This window comes from Colossoma macropomum, unplaced genomic scaffold (assembly GCF_904425465.1).
Source record: "Colossoma macropomum unplaced genomic scaffold, Colossoma_macropomum, whole genome shotgun sequence".
NCBI classification, from domain to species: Eukaryota; Metazoa; Chordata; class Actinopteri; order Characiformes; family Serrasalmidae; genus Colossoma; species Colossoma macropomum.
In genome coordinates this window covers 152,501-172,289 of record NW_023496024.1, presented here as the reverse complement: position 1 = coordinate 172,289, position 19,789 = coordinate 152,501, and the positions used below count along the sequence as shown (strand labels likewise).

The 19,789-nt window shown below is 36.4% G+C and overlaps 1 protein-coding gene across 1 annotated transcript in view; it reads left to right on the top strand.

Moving 5' to 3' along the window:
* The first annotated feature begins 210 nt into the window (after positions 1-210).
* LOC118804039 (ly6/PLAUR domain-containing protein 1-like) overlaps positions 211-19,789 on the top strand; it is a 53,349-nt gene continuing 33,770 nt past the window's right edge. The window contains exon 1 of the mRNA XM_036564647.1: positions 211-307. Coding sequence (XP_036420540.1) covers positions 232-307 — 76 coding nt within the window. The 5' untranslated portion in view covers positions 211-231. The remainder of the gene's footprint in view (positions 308-19,789) is intronic.

Below are 19,789 nucleotides of genomic sequence, written 5' to 3'. Positions count from 1 at the left end.
TCCCCTCTGCGCCCTCCTCGGTGTCCGCACGCTCCATCACGTGTCTCTCTCTCTCTCTCTCTCTCCCTCTCTCTCTCTCTCTCTCTCTCTCTCTCTCTCTCCCTCCCCCTCTCTCTCTCTGATCTCCTCCGTGTGGACTGATAGCGTGCTGACAGTCGCTCTGCCCGGCGCTGTGGTCACGGTGGAGAGCGGGGAGCGTGTATGTGTCTGTGTCTGTGTTGGGGAGAGGCGATGAGCGGCACGCCGCTGCTGCTGTTCTGGAGGATGCTGGTGTGCGTGAGCCTGCTGGTGCTGCTCCTCGGAGCAGGTGAGTGGAGGTGCTGATGATGATGATGGTGATGATTATGATGATGATAATGATGATGGTGTTGATACTGAGCGGTTCCTCTCAGGCAGATTTCCGGCGCGTGTGAGTGCAGTAGATGAGTAAAGTGGTTCTGATGATGAGGAACCTGTTACGCCTGAGAGAAACTGTGGAATAAGAGATGAAAAGTGTGGATGTTCCTGTGTGTTTGATGGAGGAGGAACGCTGGAGCGCGCGAAGCAACGCGGCGCATTCATGGATCTGTTGTTGTTGTTGTCGTCGACTTTATCCCAGTAGATTAACTGTGTGTTCCTCTGATCCCAGCGCTCCCGTGGCCGTGTTTTCGCGCTGTTAGACGGTTGGTTTTGATGTTAACCCCCCAGCAGGCTCCGCAGTGTTGAGTCCGCAGGTTAGCGCTGTCGCGGCGCCGCTCCTCTCTCAGGGTTTCGCTACGAGCCGCTCTAAACTCAAATCACTTCATTAGTGAGTTACAGCGGCTCCATCACACAGAGCACCGCTTCGGGATTCGGTCCCGACTGGAATCCAACAGCGACTCCAACCCGTTCCGCAAGTTTATGCAATTTAGTGTCTGCGACATTTTGCTTGTCTTGCGTGTCACATTTTACTTTTATAACAATCAAGAAATCTTTAGTGACTGCATTTAAAACAAAAACTGAAAACCTAATGAAACGGTAACGTCTCTTTCAGACGGGATGCTTTATCATCACAGTTACTCATAGCAGATTCGACAGAGAGCTGTTTGTGTTCTGGACATAAACACTGAGTCTTCAGTCCAGCACAAAGGAGAACCATCATTTTACACTGTGGCTTGTTCTCAGTGTCAAATAAAACTTGGTAACGATGCCGGCACATACACCTCAGCAGTGTAGGCTCATAAAAAACACCATGTGCAGCGATTATGTCTCAAAACAGATGGTAAGTATTTGTGCAGAGCACTAAAAACATTGAAAATGCAGTGTTTAATAAAACCAATGGATTATTAGGGTCCAAAGAGACAAAACACTATTTAAATAAAACGGTAGGTAGGTTTCCTTTTAGGAATGTGTTTTTTGACACGGTTCTTACTGAAATTTATTATGTTATATATATTAAACATATGTGTTGTGCTCTTACTGGATAAAGGGGGCTTAGGGTAGCTTTCTGGGGGGTTAATTCAAGGGCTAATTTTGGACAACACTGTCTAACCCTGAACTAAACCTTTTAACCCCAACTTTAATCTTCTTACCTCAACTTTAATCTTCTAATGTGACCATGAATCTTCTAACTGCAACTGAAACCATAATCTTCTAACACCAACCTAAACCTTCTAACCTCAACCTAAACCTTCTAACCCTGACCTTAACCTTCTAACCCCAACTTGAATCTTTCAACCTCAGTGTCATTTTTTAACCCCAACCTTAATCTTCAAAGCTCAACCTTCTAATCTCAGCGTTAATCTTCTAACTGCAACCTAAACCTTCCAACCTCAACCTTCACCTTCTAACCCAAACTTTAATCTTTTAACCTCAACCTTAATCTTCTAAACCCCACCATAATCTTCTAACCCCAATCTTAGTCTTCTAACCCCAACAATAATCTTCTATCGCCAACCTTAAACTTCTAACCCTGACCTTAAACTGCTAACCCCAACCATAATCTTCTAACCCCATCCATAATCTTCTAACCCCAATCTTAGTCTTCTAACGCCAACCATAATCTTCTAACCCCATCCATAATCTTCTAACCCCAATCTTAGTCTTCTAAACCCAACCATAATCTTTTAACCCAAATCTTAATCTTCCAACTCCAAACTTAATCTTCCAACTCCGACCACAATCTTCTAACTCCAATCTTAACCTTCTAACCCTAACCGTGATCTTCTAATCCCAACCTTAATCTTCCAACCCCAATTTAAATCTTTTATCCCCAACCCAAACTTCTAAGCCCAGCTTTAACCTTCTAATCTCACCATTAATCTTCTAACTGCAACCTCAACCTTCTAACCTCAACCTTAACTTTCAACCTCAATCTTAATCTTCTAACCCCAACAATAATCTTCTAACACCAACCTTAATCTTCTGACCTCAACCTAAACCTTCTAACCCCATGTAGAATTTTCTAACCAAAACCTAAATCTCTAACCTCAGCCTTATAAGCCCAAAAAACCCTTGTCCCAAACCTTCAAACCCCAATTCTCAATCAAACCCTAATCCCAAAACTAGCCCTCAAATCCCAAACCCAAACCTCTAATCCCAACAGTGTAACCAACACAAAACCTCTAAACCAGTTCCCCTTAATCCCAGCTTCAGCCCTGTGATCTCAAAGCCCAGCCTGAACCCTCAAACTCCAAACACAGTCCTTCAACATCAACCTTACTGCTTTAACCCCAACACTCTAACCCCCCATCTTTACCCACAAGCCTCAGCTCTCCAGACCTACATTCAGCCTGAACCCCACACTCTTAGAAACAACAGTGCTAGAAAGTTCTTTTAAACAGTCATAGTTGTTTGAGTTGATGGAACAGAAGAACCTCTGAGCAGTTTTGTGAACGAGCTCTGCTAAAATGGGTGATAAGAACCTTTTAAGGAACCTCCGCGTGATGAAAAGGGTCAATACCAATTAAAGGAGTGTAATTTCTTTGACCTCAGCTCTCAAATCTCAACCCTGACCACAACCAGAGCAATCCCTCAGCACCTAATCCTGATCCTGAGCCCAGCTCCCAGCCTAACCCCCGAGAGTTTATCGCCGCCTGTGTGCGTTTATCTGGACCCCTCGCTAATGAATACCGGAGCGTAATTATGAAGGCCGAGCGACGCCCAGCTGAGCCGTAATCACTCCTGCTGGACGTGAGCTCAGACACCAAAAACGCAATTTAATTATCCGCATTCAGCCTGATTTAATGGAGGATACGAGCATAAAACTCAGCGGGGAAAATGAATGAGGAACTGTTCATTTAGTCTTAGCTTGACAGCTACGGAAGTGTTTCTGAAAACAAATTGCATTATGGGTGTCAGAGGGCGCATCATCATGGCAGGACGAAACTATACGGTTCTCAGGAAGATAAAACGTTCTTATCTTTCAGCGACTTAACGATTTATTCGTTTTCTTGATGCATCAGTCATAAAAGAAACTGAACCATCTGCTTTGGTCAAAAAAAACTATGTTAAATTCTACAGTCCTGAAAAAGATGGTTCTTCAGAGGTTCTTCAGTAAAGGGAACGGTTCTAGACAGAATCTTGAGTTGTATGTAGAACCATTTCATGCTTAAATTGTTCTTGTATGGTGAAATTGATAGAGAATGTGTTGTTTATGGTTCCGTATAGCACCAAAAAGGGTTCTGCTTTGTATACAAGCTTGACATCGTAACAATAAAAGAACCCTTTTTGTACTATATGCAACGTTCTCCATCAAGCTGAAGAACCACACAGAAATACAGCCATTCCCTTTACTAAAGAAACCTTGAAGAACTCAAAGAACCATTTACTTAAAGCATTCGTTACATCAGAAAATGGCTCCTCAGATTGATGGAGAATGTGTTGTATATGGTTCTGTATAGAACCTTTTTGAAAATTGTCCTATAGAGCACCAAAAAGTGCTCTTCTATTGTTTATAAGCTTGACGTACAAAACCCTTTTTAGTGCTATAAAGAACCATGGACAGTTGACTGGTTCTATATAGAACGCCTTACTAAGTCGTGGCCACTCATTAGGATCTCGTTCCCATGCCTTACTAAGTCATGGCCACTCGTTAGAAACACACTCTTCCTCCTCCAGTAGCCGTTGTGCGCCGTGTGAGGGGGCGGAGCTCGCCAGTAAGGACTGTGTTACGAGATGATGTCATCCTGTAACAAAGGAAAAGGGCTGGAATTCCACCGAGGCGTTTCAGGCAGCTGAGGAAAGTGGGTTCTGTGGGAGAGAGGTTCTCCCTCTGGAGGGAACACTGAGCTCTGGGACACAAAAAAGGTCCTCTTTGATCTACAGTGAGTAAACAATTTAGATGTGTCTAATTTGGAGCTTCCTAAAATAAAGCGCTTCCTTAAATCATTCTTCATTTACAAAATCACTTTTAAATTGAATTGTCAATAGAATTGATTTGCTATCAGAGCTATTAGCTTTTAATGGAAATTTAAGGGCAGGGAAAGTTTATTCATAGAGCACCATTCATATACTGAGGTCACTCAAAGTGCCCTACAAAGGAGGACATACTGAGATAATCCACAGCAATACAAATTAAATTAATAAATTAATACAAATTAAAAACAATTAGAACCAGATCAAAACAACAGATTGAACAGAGGAGGAATGAACCAAATTCAAAATCAAATTCAAAATGAAATTAGGATGATAAAATGCTGTAAAAAGATTCTATTTAAAGTAAAATGATTTTAACTGAGGTCATTTTGGAGCTTTTCTATTGGTCCATTCGTTGTGAAATTGTCATGCAGTGTAAATCGTGTTTTTTTTTCAAATCCCAAAACTGAATCAAAACAAACTAAATAGAGATTCACTGCAGGACGAGCAAGAGAGATGATTTTACAGTCTGTATCGAACTCAAAGAACCATCTCCATGCTTAAAAGGTTCTCTGCATGGTGAAATGGTTCTTGAGACTGATGGAGAATGTGTTGTACATGGTTCTATTTAGCACCAAAAAGGGTTCTGTTATAGTAACAAGCTTGACATAGTAACAGTAGCAGAACCCTTTTTGGTACTGTACGGGACCGCTGTCTCTACGGAAGAACCCTTGAAAAACATCTTCAGTGTTTATATGTCGATGCTGTCGGATCAAAACCTCGTATCTCCAAAATGGCGACTTTACAGGAGACGGAAAAACACACTCTACTGTTAATGTACGTCAGTGGAACCAGACGTCTTGTAAGTGATTTTGGTTCTCTTGGTTCACTCATCATGAAATCTATACACAAAGTAAAGGACAACAGAGACATCATATATATATATATATATATATGTGTGTGTGTGTGTGTGTGTGTGTGTGTGTGTGTGTGTGTGTGCGCAAAACTGTTAAATGTGGTAATATATACGTGTATGAAATTGCTGAGTATGATGAAAAATATATATATATCAGCTGTTTTACACATGATTTATATTGTTTGTAAGTTTCATGATGAATGGACCAAAAGAAATGCCCCAAAAATATATATTTATATATAGTGTATAAGTGCCTGTGTTTGGTATATATATATATATATATATTTTAAATATATATAGCGTGTGTGTGAGTGTGGTATGTATATATTTATATTTTATATATATATATATAGTGTATAAGTGTGTGAGTGTGGTATGTATATATTTATATATAGTGTATAAGTGTGTGAGTGTGGTATGTATATATTTATATATAGTGTATAACTGTGTAGTTATATATAGTGTAGTCTGTGTTCGGTATGTATATATTTATTTTTAATATATATAGCGTATGAGTGTGTGAGTGTGGTATGTATATATTTATATTTTATATATATAGTGTATGAGTGTGTGAGTGTGGTATGTATATATTTATATATAGTGTATAACCATGTAGTTATATATAGTGTAGTCTGTGTTCGGTATGTATATATTTATATTTTATATATATAGCATATGAGTGTGTGAGTGTGGTATGTATATATTTATATTTTATATATATAGCGTATAAGTGTGTGAGTGTGGTATGTATATATTTATATTTTATATATATAGCGTATAAGTGTGTGAGTGTGGTATGTATATATTTATATTTTATATATATAGCGTATAAGTGTGTGAGTGTGATATGTATATATTTATATTTTATATATATAGCGTATAAGTGTGTGAGTGTGATATGTATATATTTATATTTTATATATATAGCGTATAAGTGTGTGAGTGTGGTATGTATATATTTATATTTTATATATATAGCGTATAAGTGTGTGAGTGTGGTATGTATATATTTATATTTTATATATATAGCGTATAAGTGTGTGAGTGTGGTATGTATATATTTATATTTTATATATATAGCGTATGAGTGTGTGAGTGTGGTATGTATATATTTATATTTTATATATATAGCGTATAAGTGTGTGAGTGTGATATGTATATATTTATATTTTATATATATAGCGTATAAGTGTGTGAGTGTGGTATGTATATATTTATATTTTATATATATAGCGTATAAGTGTGTGAGTGTGGTATGTATATATTTATATTTTATATATATAGCGTATAAGTGTGTGAGTGTGGTATGTATATATTTATATTTTATATATATAGCGTATAAGTGTGTGAGTGTGATATGTATATATTTATATTTTATATATATAGCGTATAAGTGTGTGAGTGTGGTATGTATATATTTATATTTTATATATATAGTGTATAAGTGTGTGAGTGTGGTATGTATATATTTATATATAGCGTATAATTGTGTGAGTGTGGTATGTATATATTTATATTTTATATATATAGCGTGTATAAGTGTGTGAGTGTGGTATGTATATATTTATATTTTATATATATATATAGTGTATAAGTGTGTGAGTGTGGTATGTATATATTTATATATAGTGTATAACTGTGTAGTTATATATAGTGTAGTCTGTGTTCGGTATGTATATATTTATTTTTAATATATATAGCGTATGAGTGTGTGAGTGTGGTATGTATATATTTATATTTTATATATATAGTGTATGAGTGTGTGAGTGTGGTATGTATATATTTATATATAGTGTATAACCGTGTAGTTATATATAGTGTAGTCTGTGTTCGGTATGTATATATTTATATTTTATATATATAGTGTATAAGTGTGTGAGTGTGGTATGTATATATTTATATTTTATATATATAGCGTATGAGTGTGTGAGTGTGGTATGTATATATTTATATTTTATATATATAGCGTATAAGTGTGTGAGTGTGGTATGTATATATTTATATTTTATATATATAGCGTATAAGTGTGTGAGTGTGGTATGTATATATTTATATTTTATATATATAGCGTATAGGTGTGTGAGTGTGGTATGTATATATTTATATATAGCGTATAAGTGTGTGAGTGTGGTATGTATATATTTATATTTTATATATATAGTGTATAAGTGTGTGAGTGTGGTATGTATATATTTATATATAGTGTATAACTGTGTAGTTATATATAGTGTATGTATATATTTATATATAGTGTATGAGTGTGTGAGTGTGGTATGTATATATTTATATATAGTGTATGAGTGTGTGTGTGGTATGTATATATTTATATATAGTGTGTGAGTGTGGTATGTATATATTTATATATAGTGTATAAGTGTGTGAGTGTGGTATGTATATATTTATATATAGTGTATAACTGTGTAGTTATATATAGTGTAGTCTGTGTTCAGTATGTATATATTTATATTTTTATATATATAGCGTATAAGTGTGTGAGTGTGGTATGTATATATTTATATATAGTGTATAAGTGTGTGAGTGTGGTATGTATATATTTATATATAGTGTATGAGTGTGTGTGTGGTATGTATATATTTATATATAGTGTATGAGTGTGTGTGTGGTATGTATATATTTATATATGGTGTATGAGTGTGTGAGTGTGGTATGTATATATTTATATATAGTGTATAAGTGTGTGAGTATGTATATATTTATATATAGTGTATAAGTGTGTGAGTGTGATGAGATAAACCGTGGCGTCAGTGGTTGGTGTCCGTGGTCGGTGTCAGTGGTCAGTGTCCGAGAGCGAGGCTGGACAGAGAGGTCAGTGCGTGTGTAGCGTCCAGCGGGGGAGCCCTTATAACCATGTTAAGTCCTCCGCCGGCCGCGCTCCCATTGCACTGCATCATTATTCATTAAGCTGCCTGTGTTTATTACACATTACTCACTCAGCGCCGCCGGCTGATCACCGTCCGCTCACTCGTTAATATCGCGCTCTGATGCCTTATGACTGGCTTATGTTTATTAATATGGCTTAGTAAATCATCCTCATCCACACTTCACTCCAGCGGCTCCATTACACCCCGCGGACCCTGCTGAGAGGGGGGCTACCCTGCTGAGAGGGGGGCTCCCGCCTCAGAGACTCCACACAGCCCATAACGATCAGGGTGATGATGATGATGATAATGATAATGATGATGACGGTGATGATGATGGTGATGACGGTGGTGCTGGTGGTGGTGGTATCTGGTAGCCGCTCTGTCAGAGAGGGTCTTCAGCGCGCGGCCGCTGATGAACTCTTCTGGTGATTGTGTCTGTGATGAGCTGACGCCGTGCGACGCCTGCAGAGCGGCTCGGCCTCATAGCCTGGACACTGTTATTGTTTTAGACTCAACACAGAACCGAGTCAGAATCAGCTCAGATCCACTCAGCATCTCCAACATCCCTCATTTCAAACCTGCTGTAGGAGGATCAACATTTCTCCTGTTGAGAGTGTTATAAGCGTATTATATGATTATCTGGTTTATTTCTAGACATTTCGTTCTCATTTTAAGTGATTTTATTTAGTAAATGATCTCAATATACTGGCAGTTAATGTTGCTGGTTTCAAGCTCGTTTCTAACAACAAGCAAAAAGATCTGAGACAGTGAGACAAACGTACTTAATGAAAGCACTTAAACCAAGTAAAAAAGGTTTTTAAATAAGTCAAATAATCTTATAATCAGCTTACAACATTTCCATAATGGGAAATATTAGATATATTGATCAGACACGAGATCGTTTTCCTTGACAGGACCATTTTTTGCAGTGGACACACCCGAGTCAGCTGACCGCTGCAGCACTGAAGAGGAAAGCAGGATGTTGATGAGTGAAATGATCTTTAATGTGGTCACTATTATTATTATTATTATTATTATTATTATCATTGCCTTTATTAAAGCAGGAAAGAATCAGTGAGAGTCTCAGTATGAGCAGTCGTAGACATGCTGACCAGATTTATGATGGTTTCATTTGCTGAGATGTTTTTACAGTGTGTGTTTTCCTCTTCGGAGGACCACCGAGACTCCATTAGTACCAAAGTCCGAGACCTCCTTTCATTTATTTGGTCAGTGCATTGTTCTTCCCACATTCCTCTTCCCATATGGACAAAAATATACTTTTACAATGTATGAAAATGGCCAAATATGTATTTAAATACATTTTTAAACCTCATTTATCAGTATTAGTTATTATCTGTGTTCAGTTGTGTGTAATGAAGGTTCCAGATGTAACTAAACGTTCTTCTGTGATCTGCACTGTACTTTACATTAACCATGTACGTCTGCAGTCAGACTCTCACACACAATGTATTTCACATAAACAAGATATCAGATCATCACTGCATTTTCACAGAGTATCAATACCCACAACACTCGCTTCTGTCCTGATAAAGGATCATTAGATCAGATTTAAAATGAAGATACTGGAACACAAATTCATCTCTAAAGGTATCAGACAGTGAAGAGATCAGACAGGATTCTGGGTATTTTCATACGTTTTCAGATGGATTTATAAACACATTTACACACAGTATATAATAGTTTATAATAATGTTTATAATTCTATCTGGTTACCCTGGCGATTCATTCTGGAACACAGTTCGGTGTTCGGAGTGGTTTCAGCTCCGACTGCCGTGACCTGTGTCAGTCAGCGCTTCTCAACCTGCCGGATCATTTTTCAGAGGTTCGGTTCGGCTGTTGTGTTTTCCTGCATTCTAAAAAAGACGGTTCTTCGAGGGTTCTTTAGTAAAGGCAGCGGTTCTATATAGGACCATAAACACTCAGAGAACCATTTGCATGCTTAAATGGTTCTCTGCATGGTGAAATGGTTCCTCAGATTGATGGAGAAGGTGTTGTGTACGGTTCTATAAGGCACTGGCTACTTTTACAATGTCAAGCTTGTAAAAACAGAAGAATCTTTATTTGGTGCTGTATAGAACCCTTTTCAAAGAGGTTCTGTATAGAACCATATACAACACATTCTCCATCAATCTGAAGAACCGTTTCATTATGCAAAGAACACTTTGACCATTTAAGCATGCAGATGTTTCATTGAGTTCTTCAAGGGTTCTTTAGCAAAGGGAATGGCTCTGTTTAGAACCATATGTTCTAAATAGGACCATTTCATGCTTAAATGTTAGAGGCCTTTACAGGTCGATGGAGAATGTGTTGTATACGGTTGTTTACAGCACCAAAAGGGGTTCTGCTAGAAGAATAGAAGAACACTTTTTAGTGCTGTACAGAACCATTTTCAAAAGGGTTCTGGTGTACAGAACCATATACAACACATTCTCCATCAATCTGAAGAACCGTTTCATGATGCAAAGAACACTTTGACCATTTAAGCATGCAGATGTTTCACTGAGTTCTTCAAGGGTTCTTTAGTAAAGGGAACTGTTCTGTGTCTGTACTGCTCTTCAGACTGATGGAGAACGTTTTTATACAGCACCAGGTCTTCTGTTATGACGTCAGGCTCGTGTACAATAGCAGAACCCTTTTTGGTGCTATGTAGAACCATGTACAGATGGATTTGCTCAGTTCTGTCTGTGTAATATTTCCACGTTCTTTTAAAGATGAATGTGTTCATAAACGTATTTGGTGGATCTTCTGTCTGTTTTGATGTTCCGAGTGTTCAGCGTGTCAGACGTTCTCTCCACACCTCACTCAGGGCGGCGCGGGACGCAGGAAAAGCGGGATACAGAACATATGAAGTTGCAGGTGGTGAGGGTCTGTTTGTAAGCGGTTGCCGTGGCGACGAGCTGCATTATGAATGAGAGGGAGATAAACAGAGGTCAGTTCCGTCTGCGAGGGGCTGACGGAGACCAGCTGGTCAGGAAACCGATCTGTCCGAGAGTCGCGGTCGTACGGGGGGGTCAGTGTCCGTATCAGTGGACCTCTATCTGGACTCTGAGTGCACTGAGACCAGCGAGATGAACAGGGGCTGAAATGAAAATCAGCCAGACAGAAGACAGAAATAACAGAAGAGCTCAAATAAGAAACGGGAAATAAAATAAACAATGAAACATCAAAGATCATTAATTAAAGACAATTAGCAATAAAACGATTTACTACAATAGAGCAGTAAAGTAACTGACCTCAGATAGAACAGCTGGAATAGAACAGTTAAATAAAATAAAACATAAACTCTATATGACTCTATATGACTCTGTATGACTCCATATGACTCCGTATGATTCCGTATGACTCTGTATGACTCTATATGACTCTATATGACTCTGTATGACTCTATATGATTCTGTATGACTCTATATGACTCTATATGACTCTATATGACTCTGTAAGACTCTATATGACTCTGTATGACTCTGTATGACTCTATATGACTCTGTATGACTCTATATGACTGTATGACTCTGTATGACTATATGACTCTATATGACTCTATATGACTCTGCATGACTGCATGACTGCATGACTCTGTATGACTCTATATGACTCTGTATGACTCTATACGACTCTATACGACTCTGTATGACTCTATATGACTGTATGACTCTGTATGACTGTATGACTCTGTATGACTCTGTATGACTGTATGACTCTGTATGACTCTGTATGACTCTATATGACTCTATATGACTCTGTATGACTCTATATGACTCTATATGACTCTATATGACTCTGTATGACTGTATGACTCTGTATGACTCTGTATGACTGTATGACTCTATATTACTCTGTATGACTCTATATGACTGTATGACTCTGTCTGAGGGGCTCTGTATGGACTTTAGGGGGCTCGATCGCTGTGCCCCCCAACACAAGAACAGCTACACCACTGTTTCTTATATCATTATAGTTACAGGCTGTTTTATCACTGAATTTTATTTGGTGATTTAATTTGTTATTCAATCTGCTGATTGACGAGGAAACCATTCATAAAACTGAAAGAGCTCCTGATCTTTAAACATGAGATGAAAATGAGAGGAAATGAACAGGTGAAGAGTGAAAAAGTGTTTTATTATTTTGGAAATGTAATTTTGATAATGATTAAATTAAAATACTAATCTACTAAAATAATAACACACTTTAAAATGACACAAAAGAGACATGATCTGAAGTCTAGTCTTCATATCTGCTGTTTCCCTCGTCGTGGACACTGTAAGTGTTATTATACGTGTTATTAAAGTGGTTTCTGGACATTTTTACTAGTTCTAAGTGGTTTTAAATTTAGTGAGGTTATTTTACCTGATGAAATATCTGTAAACGACAGTTTGACTGACTGAGATCGCTCCTGCGGCGTGAACAGAAACGGCGCCCGGCGACGGAAATCATCTTAACCCTAATCTGATATTTCTCAGTCTCACAGCGTTCAAAGCTTTTTAGACGATTTTGTTGCAGTTCTTCAAAGCAGCTCCTCATTTTGATTCGTCTCATTTCTTTCAGACGTGTGAGGTTTTATTGGTCAGTCTGTCTGACTGTATTAGCAGATGAGTCCTGTTATAATGTGTATTATAACAGGTATAATGTATAATGATATAAGCTTCTGTTAGTCACTCTAAGCCGTGTTTGAGGTGCTGACCAGTAGATGACCATTGTCATTATCGCATCATCAGCGGAACCATGAAAATTAGCACTGGGCACATTTTAACGAAGATTATTAATAAACGCTGTAAAAGCAGAATCCATATTTCTCATTTATAGACCGTTTATAAGGTTATTATAAGATGATTTTTAGACATTTTTACTTGAAATGAAATGACCTCACACACACTCAGAGTTCTCCACAGCACCAAAGACGGTTCTGCTGTTGGTACAATGCCGGGCTTGTAACAGTAGCAGAACCCTTTTGGGTCCTACAGAGAACCAAAACATTCTCCACCAGTCTGAAGAACCATCTCACCATACAGAGAACCGTCTAATCATGCAGGTGGTTCTTTGAGTGTTCATTGTTCTATACAGAACCGTCGTCTTTACTAAAGAACCCCTTATGAATCTTTTTTAAGAGAGAAGCTGTTATTGGTTATTCTTCAAATGTTCTCCGAGGGTTCTTTAGTAAAGGCAATGGTTCTATTTACAACCATAAGTTCTATATAGAATCATTTGCATGCTGAAACGGTTCTTCGGATTGGTGGAGAATGTGTTGTATATGGTTCTACATAGAACCTTTTTTGAAACAGGTTCTGTATAGCAACAAAAAGGTTCTTCTGTTGTTACAAGCTTGACACTCTTTTTGTTGCTATATAGAACTACTTCACCTTTTAGAGAACCCTTTCAGAATGCAGATGGTTCTTTAAGTGTTCATGGTTCTATATAGAACCACTGTCTTTACTAAAGAACCATTGAAGAACCGTCTTTTTAGATTTGGGATTGTTTCACTTGGCAAGAGGTCATTTTTTTTGCAGAGTGTAAAAAAAAAGATTTGAGCTGTTGGTGAAAAATAAACATCTGTGAAATCAGAGAAAGTGTTAATGAGTCTAATCTAATCTAATCTAATGGAACCTAATCTAATCTAATCTAATCTAATCTAATGGAACCTAATCTAATGGAACCTAATCTGATCTAATCTAATTTATTCTAATCGAATCTAATCTAATCTAATGGAATCTAATCTGATCTAATCTAATCTAATCTGATCTAATCTAATGGAACCTAATCTAATCCAATCTAATTTAATCTAATCCAATGGAACCTAATCAAATCTAATCTAATCTAATTTTATCTGATCTAATCTAATGGAACCTAATATAATCCAATTTAATCTAATGGAATCTAATCTAATCTAATGAAATCTAATCTAATCTAATCTACTCTAATCTAATCTAATGGAACCTAATCTAATCTAATGTAATCTGATCTAATCTAATCTAATGTAATCTGATCTAATCTAATCTGATCTAATCTAATGGAACCTAATCTAATCCAATCTAATCTAATGGAATCTAGTCTAATCTAATGAAATTTGGTCATTTTGCAGTGATTTTAACTGGTTTTGGATTAAATTTCAGGGTTTGAATGGTTTCTGGGTCTGAATAAAGCTGTTTATCGGAGGCTGTATTTTACTTGCTTTACTGGCATCTTAAAGGCAGTTAATATATCAAATATATCAAAACAACAACACACTCAGCCACTCAGACACCCTGCAGCCACGTCTCAGCAGGTAAAGTGATCTTAAATCAGTTTATCGAATATTTATATGGAAATGTTGCAGCTTATTATTGGACTGATCACCATATTTCTAGACATTATTTCCTTGTTTAAGGTATTTTATTAAGTCCAGTTGTCTCACTGTACTGGCAAATAATTTAGCTTATTTCAGGAAAAATGATGGAAACAAGAAGATGTATTTGCCGCTACAGTGAGATAATTTTACTTAATAAAATACCTAAAACAAGTTAATAATGTCTAGAAATATATTCATTTTATAATAAGCTTACAACATTTTCAAAATGGGAAATATTCGATAAATTGATTGATTTCAGATCATTTCACTGACCAAGATATCATTTTTTCAGTGTAGACAAAACGCAGCTCATATTATTGGTACGCTGTTAAATCTACACACTTGCAGCATTAAAGTTATTAATCTAATATTTCTCACCATGAGACGGTTCTACTCATCTGTGGACGTTTAAACAATTCTAAGTAGTTCTATCAGTCTTTCATCGGCAGATCATTTCACTTGTTTTAAGCATTATTTTTTGAAATAAGCAAAATTATATATATTATTATTATTTCTCAAAAGAAGAAAAGATCTGCGTCTTTCACTTCAGTCACTTAAACAAGTAAACCTGTACAGAAACCAGTGAAACAACCTCAGTAACCCAAACCAGCCTCATGAAGAGAAACGTTAGTCTAAATTGTGTCATTTCTCAGAGTGCAGATGAATCTGAGCTGTGTGTGACATTAAGGGCTGTTAATAGAGGACAGTGTTATCATATCTACTCAGATCATGGTTACAGCAGTGAAGGTGAGGCAGGTTTATTTATACAGTGTGTTTAACATACAGAGAGAAACAAAGTAAAGAGGAACGAACAGTGACCCGCAGTGTTGGTGCAGCTGACCGGCTAACACAGCTGGTTCCAGAGAGGTTCGCTGTGAGAATCTCCTGTTTGTCGTCGGTCAGAAAAAGGACAGAACTTCCAGCAGTCAGTCAGCGAAGGGGGGTGTGTGTGGGGGGGGTGTTGTTGGGGGGAGGTCTCCTTTTAACCACCCAATAAATGATCTTCTGTTTTATGTTCATGTCCTTTGAAGTGGAGAAGTCAATCACTGAAAATGGGCCGTTGATCACGACACGTTATCAGTGTTCTGATTGACCGTTTGGTGATGTTGACGTCTGGAACGGTTGCGGCCGAGTTTCACCTGAGTTGCAGGATGTTTTACATTAAACAGCTCAAGTTTAGTTTAGTGTAAGTTTCCGTCTCTGAAGCTGCGTCAAAATCTGACCGTCTAAAATCAGCTGAACTGGACTGACCGGTTTGGGAATCAGTGTCGTTCAGCCGTTCTCACTGAGAGAACGTAGGGCTCTAGATCTTTAGTTTCAATCAGCAGGAGTGGAGTACAGCGGTGGGCTCACACTGCAGTCCTGCAGACCCTTGACCTGCTCAGGTTCAGGTGTTCTCTGCTCCAGCACACCTGACCCACACCTGAAGAGCTGATCATCACCGGCTCATCTGCACCAGGTGTGCAGGATCAGGGAACGGGGGGTCAGTATAGTGGGTCAGCAGATGGGTCAGCAGAGTTCGGGCGGCTCCAGCCAACAACGAAAAAGGCCCAAACCAGCAAAACTGTGCAGAACTGAAAGATGAACACCTAAAAAACATCAGACATTCCAGGATGAAAGAGAACATTTAAATATGGACACACGTCAATAACCCCAACACAGTAAGACTGATATTATCTAGAACATCTGAGAACACTGTTTATAGATAACCCCAACTGATACTGTGCACATCTAAAATGATTCAGAGAAATAATGCAGATCATTTAGTTTGTTTGGAGAAATAATTTAGTTTGTTTAGAGAAATAATGCAGATGATTTTGTTTGTTTGGAGAAATAATGCAGATGATTTTGTTTGTTTGGAGGAATAATTTAGTTTGTTTAGAGAAATAATGCAGATGATTTTGTTTGTTTAGAGAAATAATTTAGTTTGTTTAGAGAAATAATGCAGATGATTTTGTTTGTTTGGAGAAATAATTTAGTTTGTTTAGAGAAATAATGCAGATGATTTTGTTTGTTTAGAGAAATAATGAAGAAGATTTTGTTTGTTTGGAGGAATAATTTAGTTTGTTTAGAGAAATAATGCAGATGATTTAGTTTGTTTAGAGAAATAATGCAGATCATTTAGTTTGTTTGGAGAAATAATTTAGTTTGTTTAGAGAAATAATGCAGATGATTTTGTTTGTTTTAGAGAAATAATTTAGTTTGTTTAGAGAAATAATGCAGATCATTTTGTTTGTTTGGAGAAATAATGAAGAAGATTTTGTTTGTTCGGAGAAATAATTTAGTTTGTTTAGAGAAATAATGCAGATCATTTTGTTTGTTTGGAGAAATAATTTAGTTTGTTTAGAGAAATAATGCAGATCATTTTGTTTGTTTGGAGAAATAATGCAGATCATTTAGTTTGTTTGGAGAAATAATGCAGATGATTTTGTTTGTTTGGAAAAATAATGCAGATAGTTTTGTTTGTTTGGAGAAATAATGCAGATAAATTTGTTTGTTTAGAGAAATAATGCAGATCATTTTGTTTGTTTGGAGAAATAATGCAGATAGTTTTGTTTGTTTGGAGAAATAATTTAGTTTGTTTAGAGAAATAATTTAGTTTGTTTGTAGGAATAATGCAGATGATTTAGTTTGTTTGGAGGAATAATGCAGATTTTGTTTGTTTGGAGAAATAATGCAGATGATTTAGTTTGTTTGGAGAAATAATTTAGTTTGTTTAGAGAAATAATGCAGATGATTTTGTTTGTTTGGAGAAATAATGCAGATGATTTTGTTTGTTTGGAGGAATAATTTAGTTTGTTTAGAGAAATAATGCAGATGATTTTGTTTGTTTAGAGAAATAATTTAGTTTGTTTAGAGAAATAATGCAGATGATTTTGTTTGTTTGGAGAAATAATTTAGTTTGTTTAGAGAAATAATGCAGATGATTTAGTTTGTTTAGAGAAATAATGCAGATCATTTAGTTTGTTTGGAGAAATAATTTAGTTTGTTTAGAGAAATAATGCAGATGATTTTGTTTGTTTAGAGAAATAATTTAGTTTGTTTAGAGAAATAATGCAGATCATTTTGTTTGTTTGGAGAAATAATGAAGAAGATTTTGTTTGTTCGGAGAAATAATTTAGTTTGTTTAGAGAAATAATGCAGATCATTTTGTTTGTTTGGAGAAATAATTTAGTTTGTTTAGAGAAATAATGCAGATCATTTTGTTTGTTTGGAGAAATAATGCAGATCATTTAGTTTGTTTGGAGAAATAATGCAGATGATTTTGTTTGTTTGGAAAAATAATGCAGATAGTTTTGTTTGTTTGGAGAAATAATGCAGATAAATTTGTTTGTTTAGAGAAATAATGCAGATCATTTTGTTTGTTTGGAGAAATAATGCAGATAGTTTTTGTTTGTTTGGAGAAATAATTTAGTTTGTTTAGAGAAATAATTTAGTTTGTTTGTAGGAATAATGCAGATGATTTAGTTTGTTTGGAGGAATAATGCAGATTTTGTTTGTTTGGAGAAATAATGCAGATGATTTAGTTTGTTTAGAGAAATAATGCAGATGATTTTGTTTGTTTGGAGGAATAATTTAGTTTGGAGAAATAATGCAGATGATTTTGTTTGTTTGGAGGAATAATGCAGATGATTTTGTTTGTTTGGAGAAATAATGCAGATGATTTTGTTTGTTTGGAGGAATAATGCAGATAGTTTTGTTTGTTTGGAGGAATAATGCAGATCATTTAGTTTGTTTGGAGGAATAATGCAGATAGTTTTGTTTGTTTGGAGGAATAATGCAGATGATTTTGTTTGTTTGGAGGAATAATGCAGATAGTTTTGTTTGTTTGGAGGAATAATGCAGATGATTTTGTTTGTTTGGAGAAATAATGCAGATCATTTTGTTTGTTTGGAGGAATAATGCAGATGATTTTGTTTGTTTGGAGGAATAATGCAGGTAGTTTTGTTTGTTTGGAGAAATAATGCAGATCATTTTGTTTGTTTGGAGGAATAATGCAGATGATTTAGTTTGTTTGGAGGAATAATGCAGATTTTGTTTGTTTGGAGGAATAATGCAGATCATTTTGTTTGTTTGGAGGAATAATGCAGATGATTTAGTTTGTTTGGAGAAATAATGCAGATGATTTTGTTTGTTTAGTGAAATAATGCAGATGATTTAGTTTGTTTGGAGAAATAATGCAGATCATTTTGTTTGTTTGGAGGAATAATGCAGATGATTTAGTTTGTTTGGAGAAATAATGCAGATGATTTTGTTTGTTTAGAGAAATAATGCAGATCATTTTGTTTGTTTAGTGAAATAATGCAGATGATTTAGTTTGTTTGGAGGAATAATGCAGATGATTTAGTTTGTTTGGAGGAATAATGCAGATGATTTAGTTTGTTTGGAGGAATAATGCAGATGATTTAGTTTGTTTGGAGGAATAATGCAGATGATTTTGTTTGTTTGGAGGAATAATGCAGATGATTTAGTTTGTTTGGAGGAATAATGCAGATGATTTAGTTTGTTTGGAGGAATAATGCAGATGATTTTGTTTGTTTGGAGGAATAATGCAGATGATTTAGTTTGTTTGGAGGAATAATGCAGATGATTTAGTTTGTTTGGAGGAATAATGCAGATGATTTAGTTTGTTTGGAGGAATAATGCAGATGATTTAGTTTGTTTGGAGGAATAATGCAGATGATTTAGTTTGTTTGGAGGAATAATGCAGATGATTTAGTTTGTTTGGAGGAATAATGCAGATGATTTAGTTTGTTTGGAGGAATAATGCAGATGATTTAGTTTGTTTGGAGGAATAATGCAGATGATTTAGTTTGTTTGGAGGAATAATGCAGATGATTTAGTTTGTTTGGAGGAAAGTGATTGCGTTAGAGTCTTTAGAGCTGTCACTCAGAACTGAGATGATCTACCAGTGAATTAAAATAATAAATATGCAGTGAAATAGTTGAATGTTTATATTGTGATGGTCAGTATTTTAGGGCTGCAGTCGTTTGTTGTCCGCGGCGCCTGTCGAGCGTCCCGTCCCTCTGGAGGGGTGTATTGTGTTAAATCCAGACCTGGCTTTGTGTCCAGCGGATCGAATGACCACAGAGACGTGACGAAGCAGGATTTACTGTCGTCTTTGTTTCTGCGTGACTTTATAACAGCCCTGTGCTGGACGCGCTGAGCCCTCGCCTGATGTCCTGAACTGCGTCTGGACCTTCAGCTCGTCCGGCGTCTCTATGTGGTTCATTTCTCACTTAACTAACATGATTCGTTTCTGCATGATCCTCACAGTTAAACAGGCTGTCTCAGTTACTGTGCCTTTAAGACTGATATATGCAAATGAGCTCT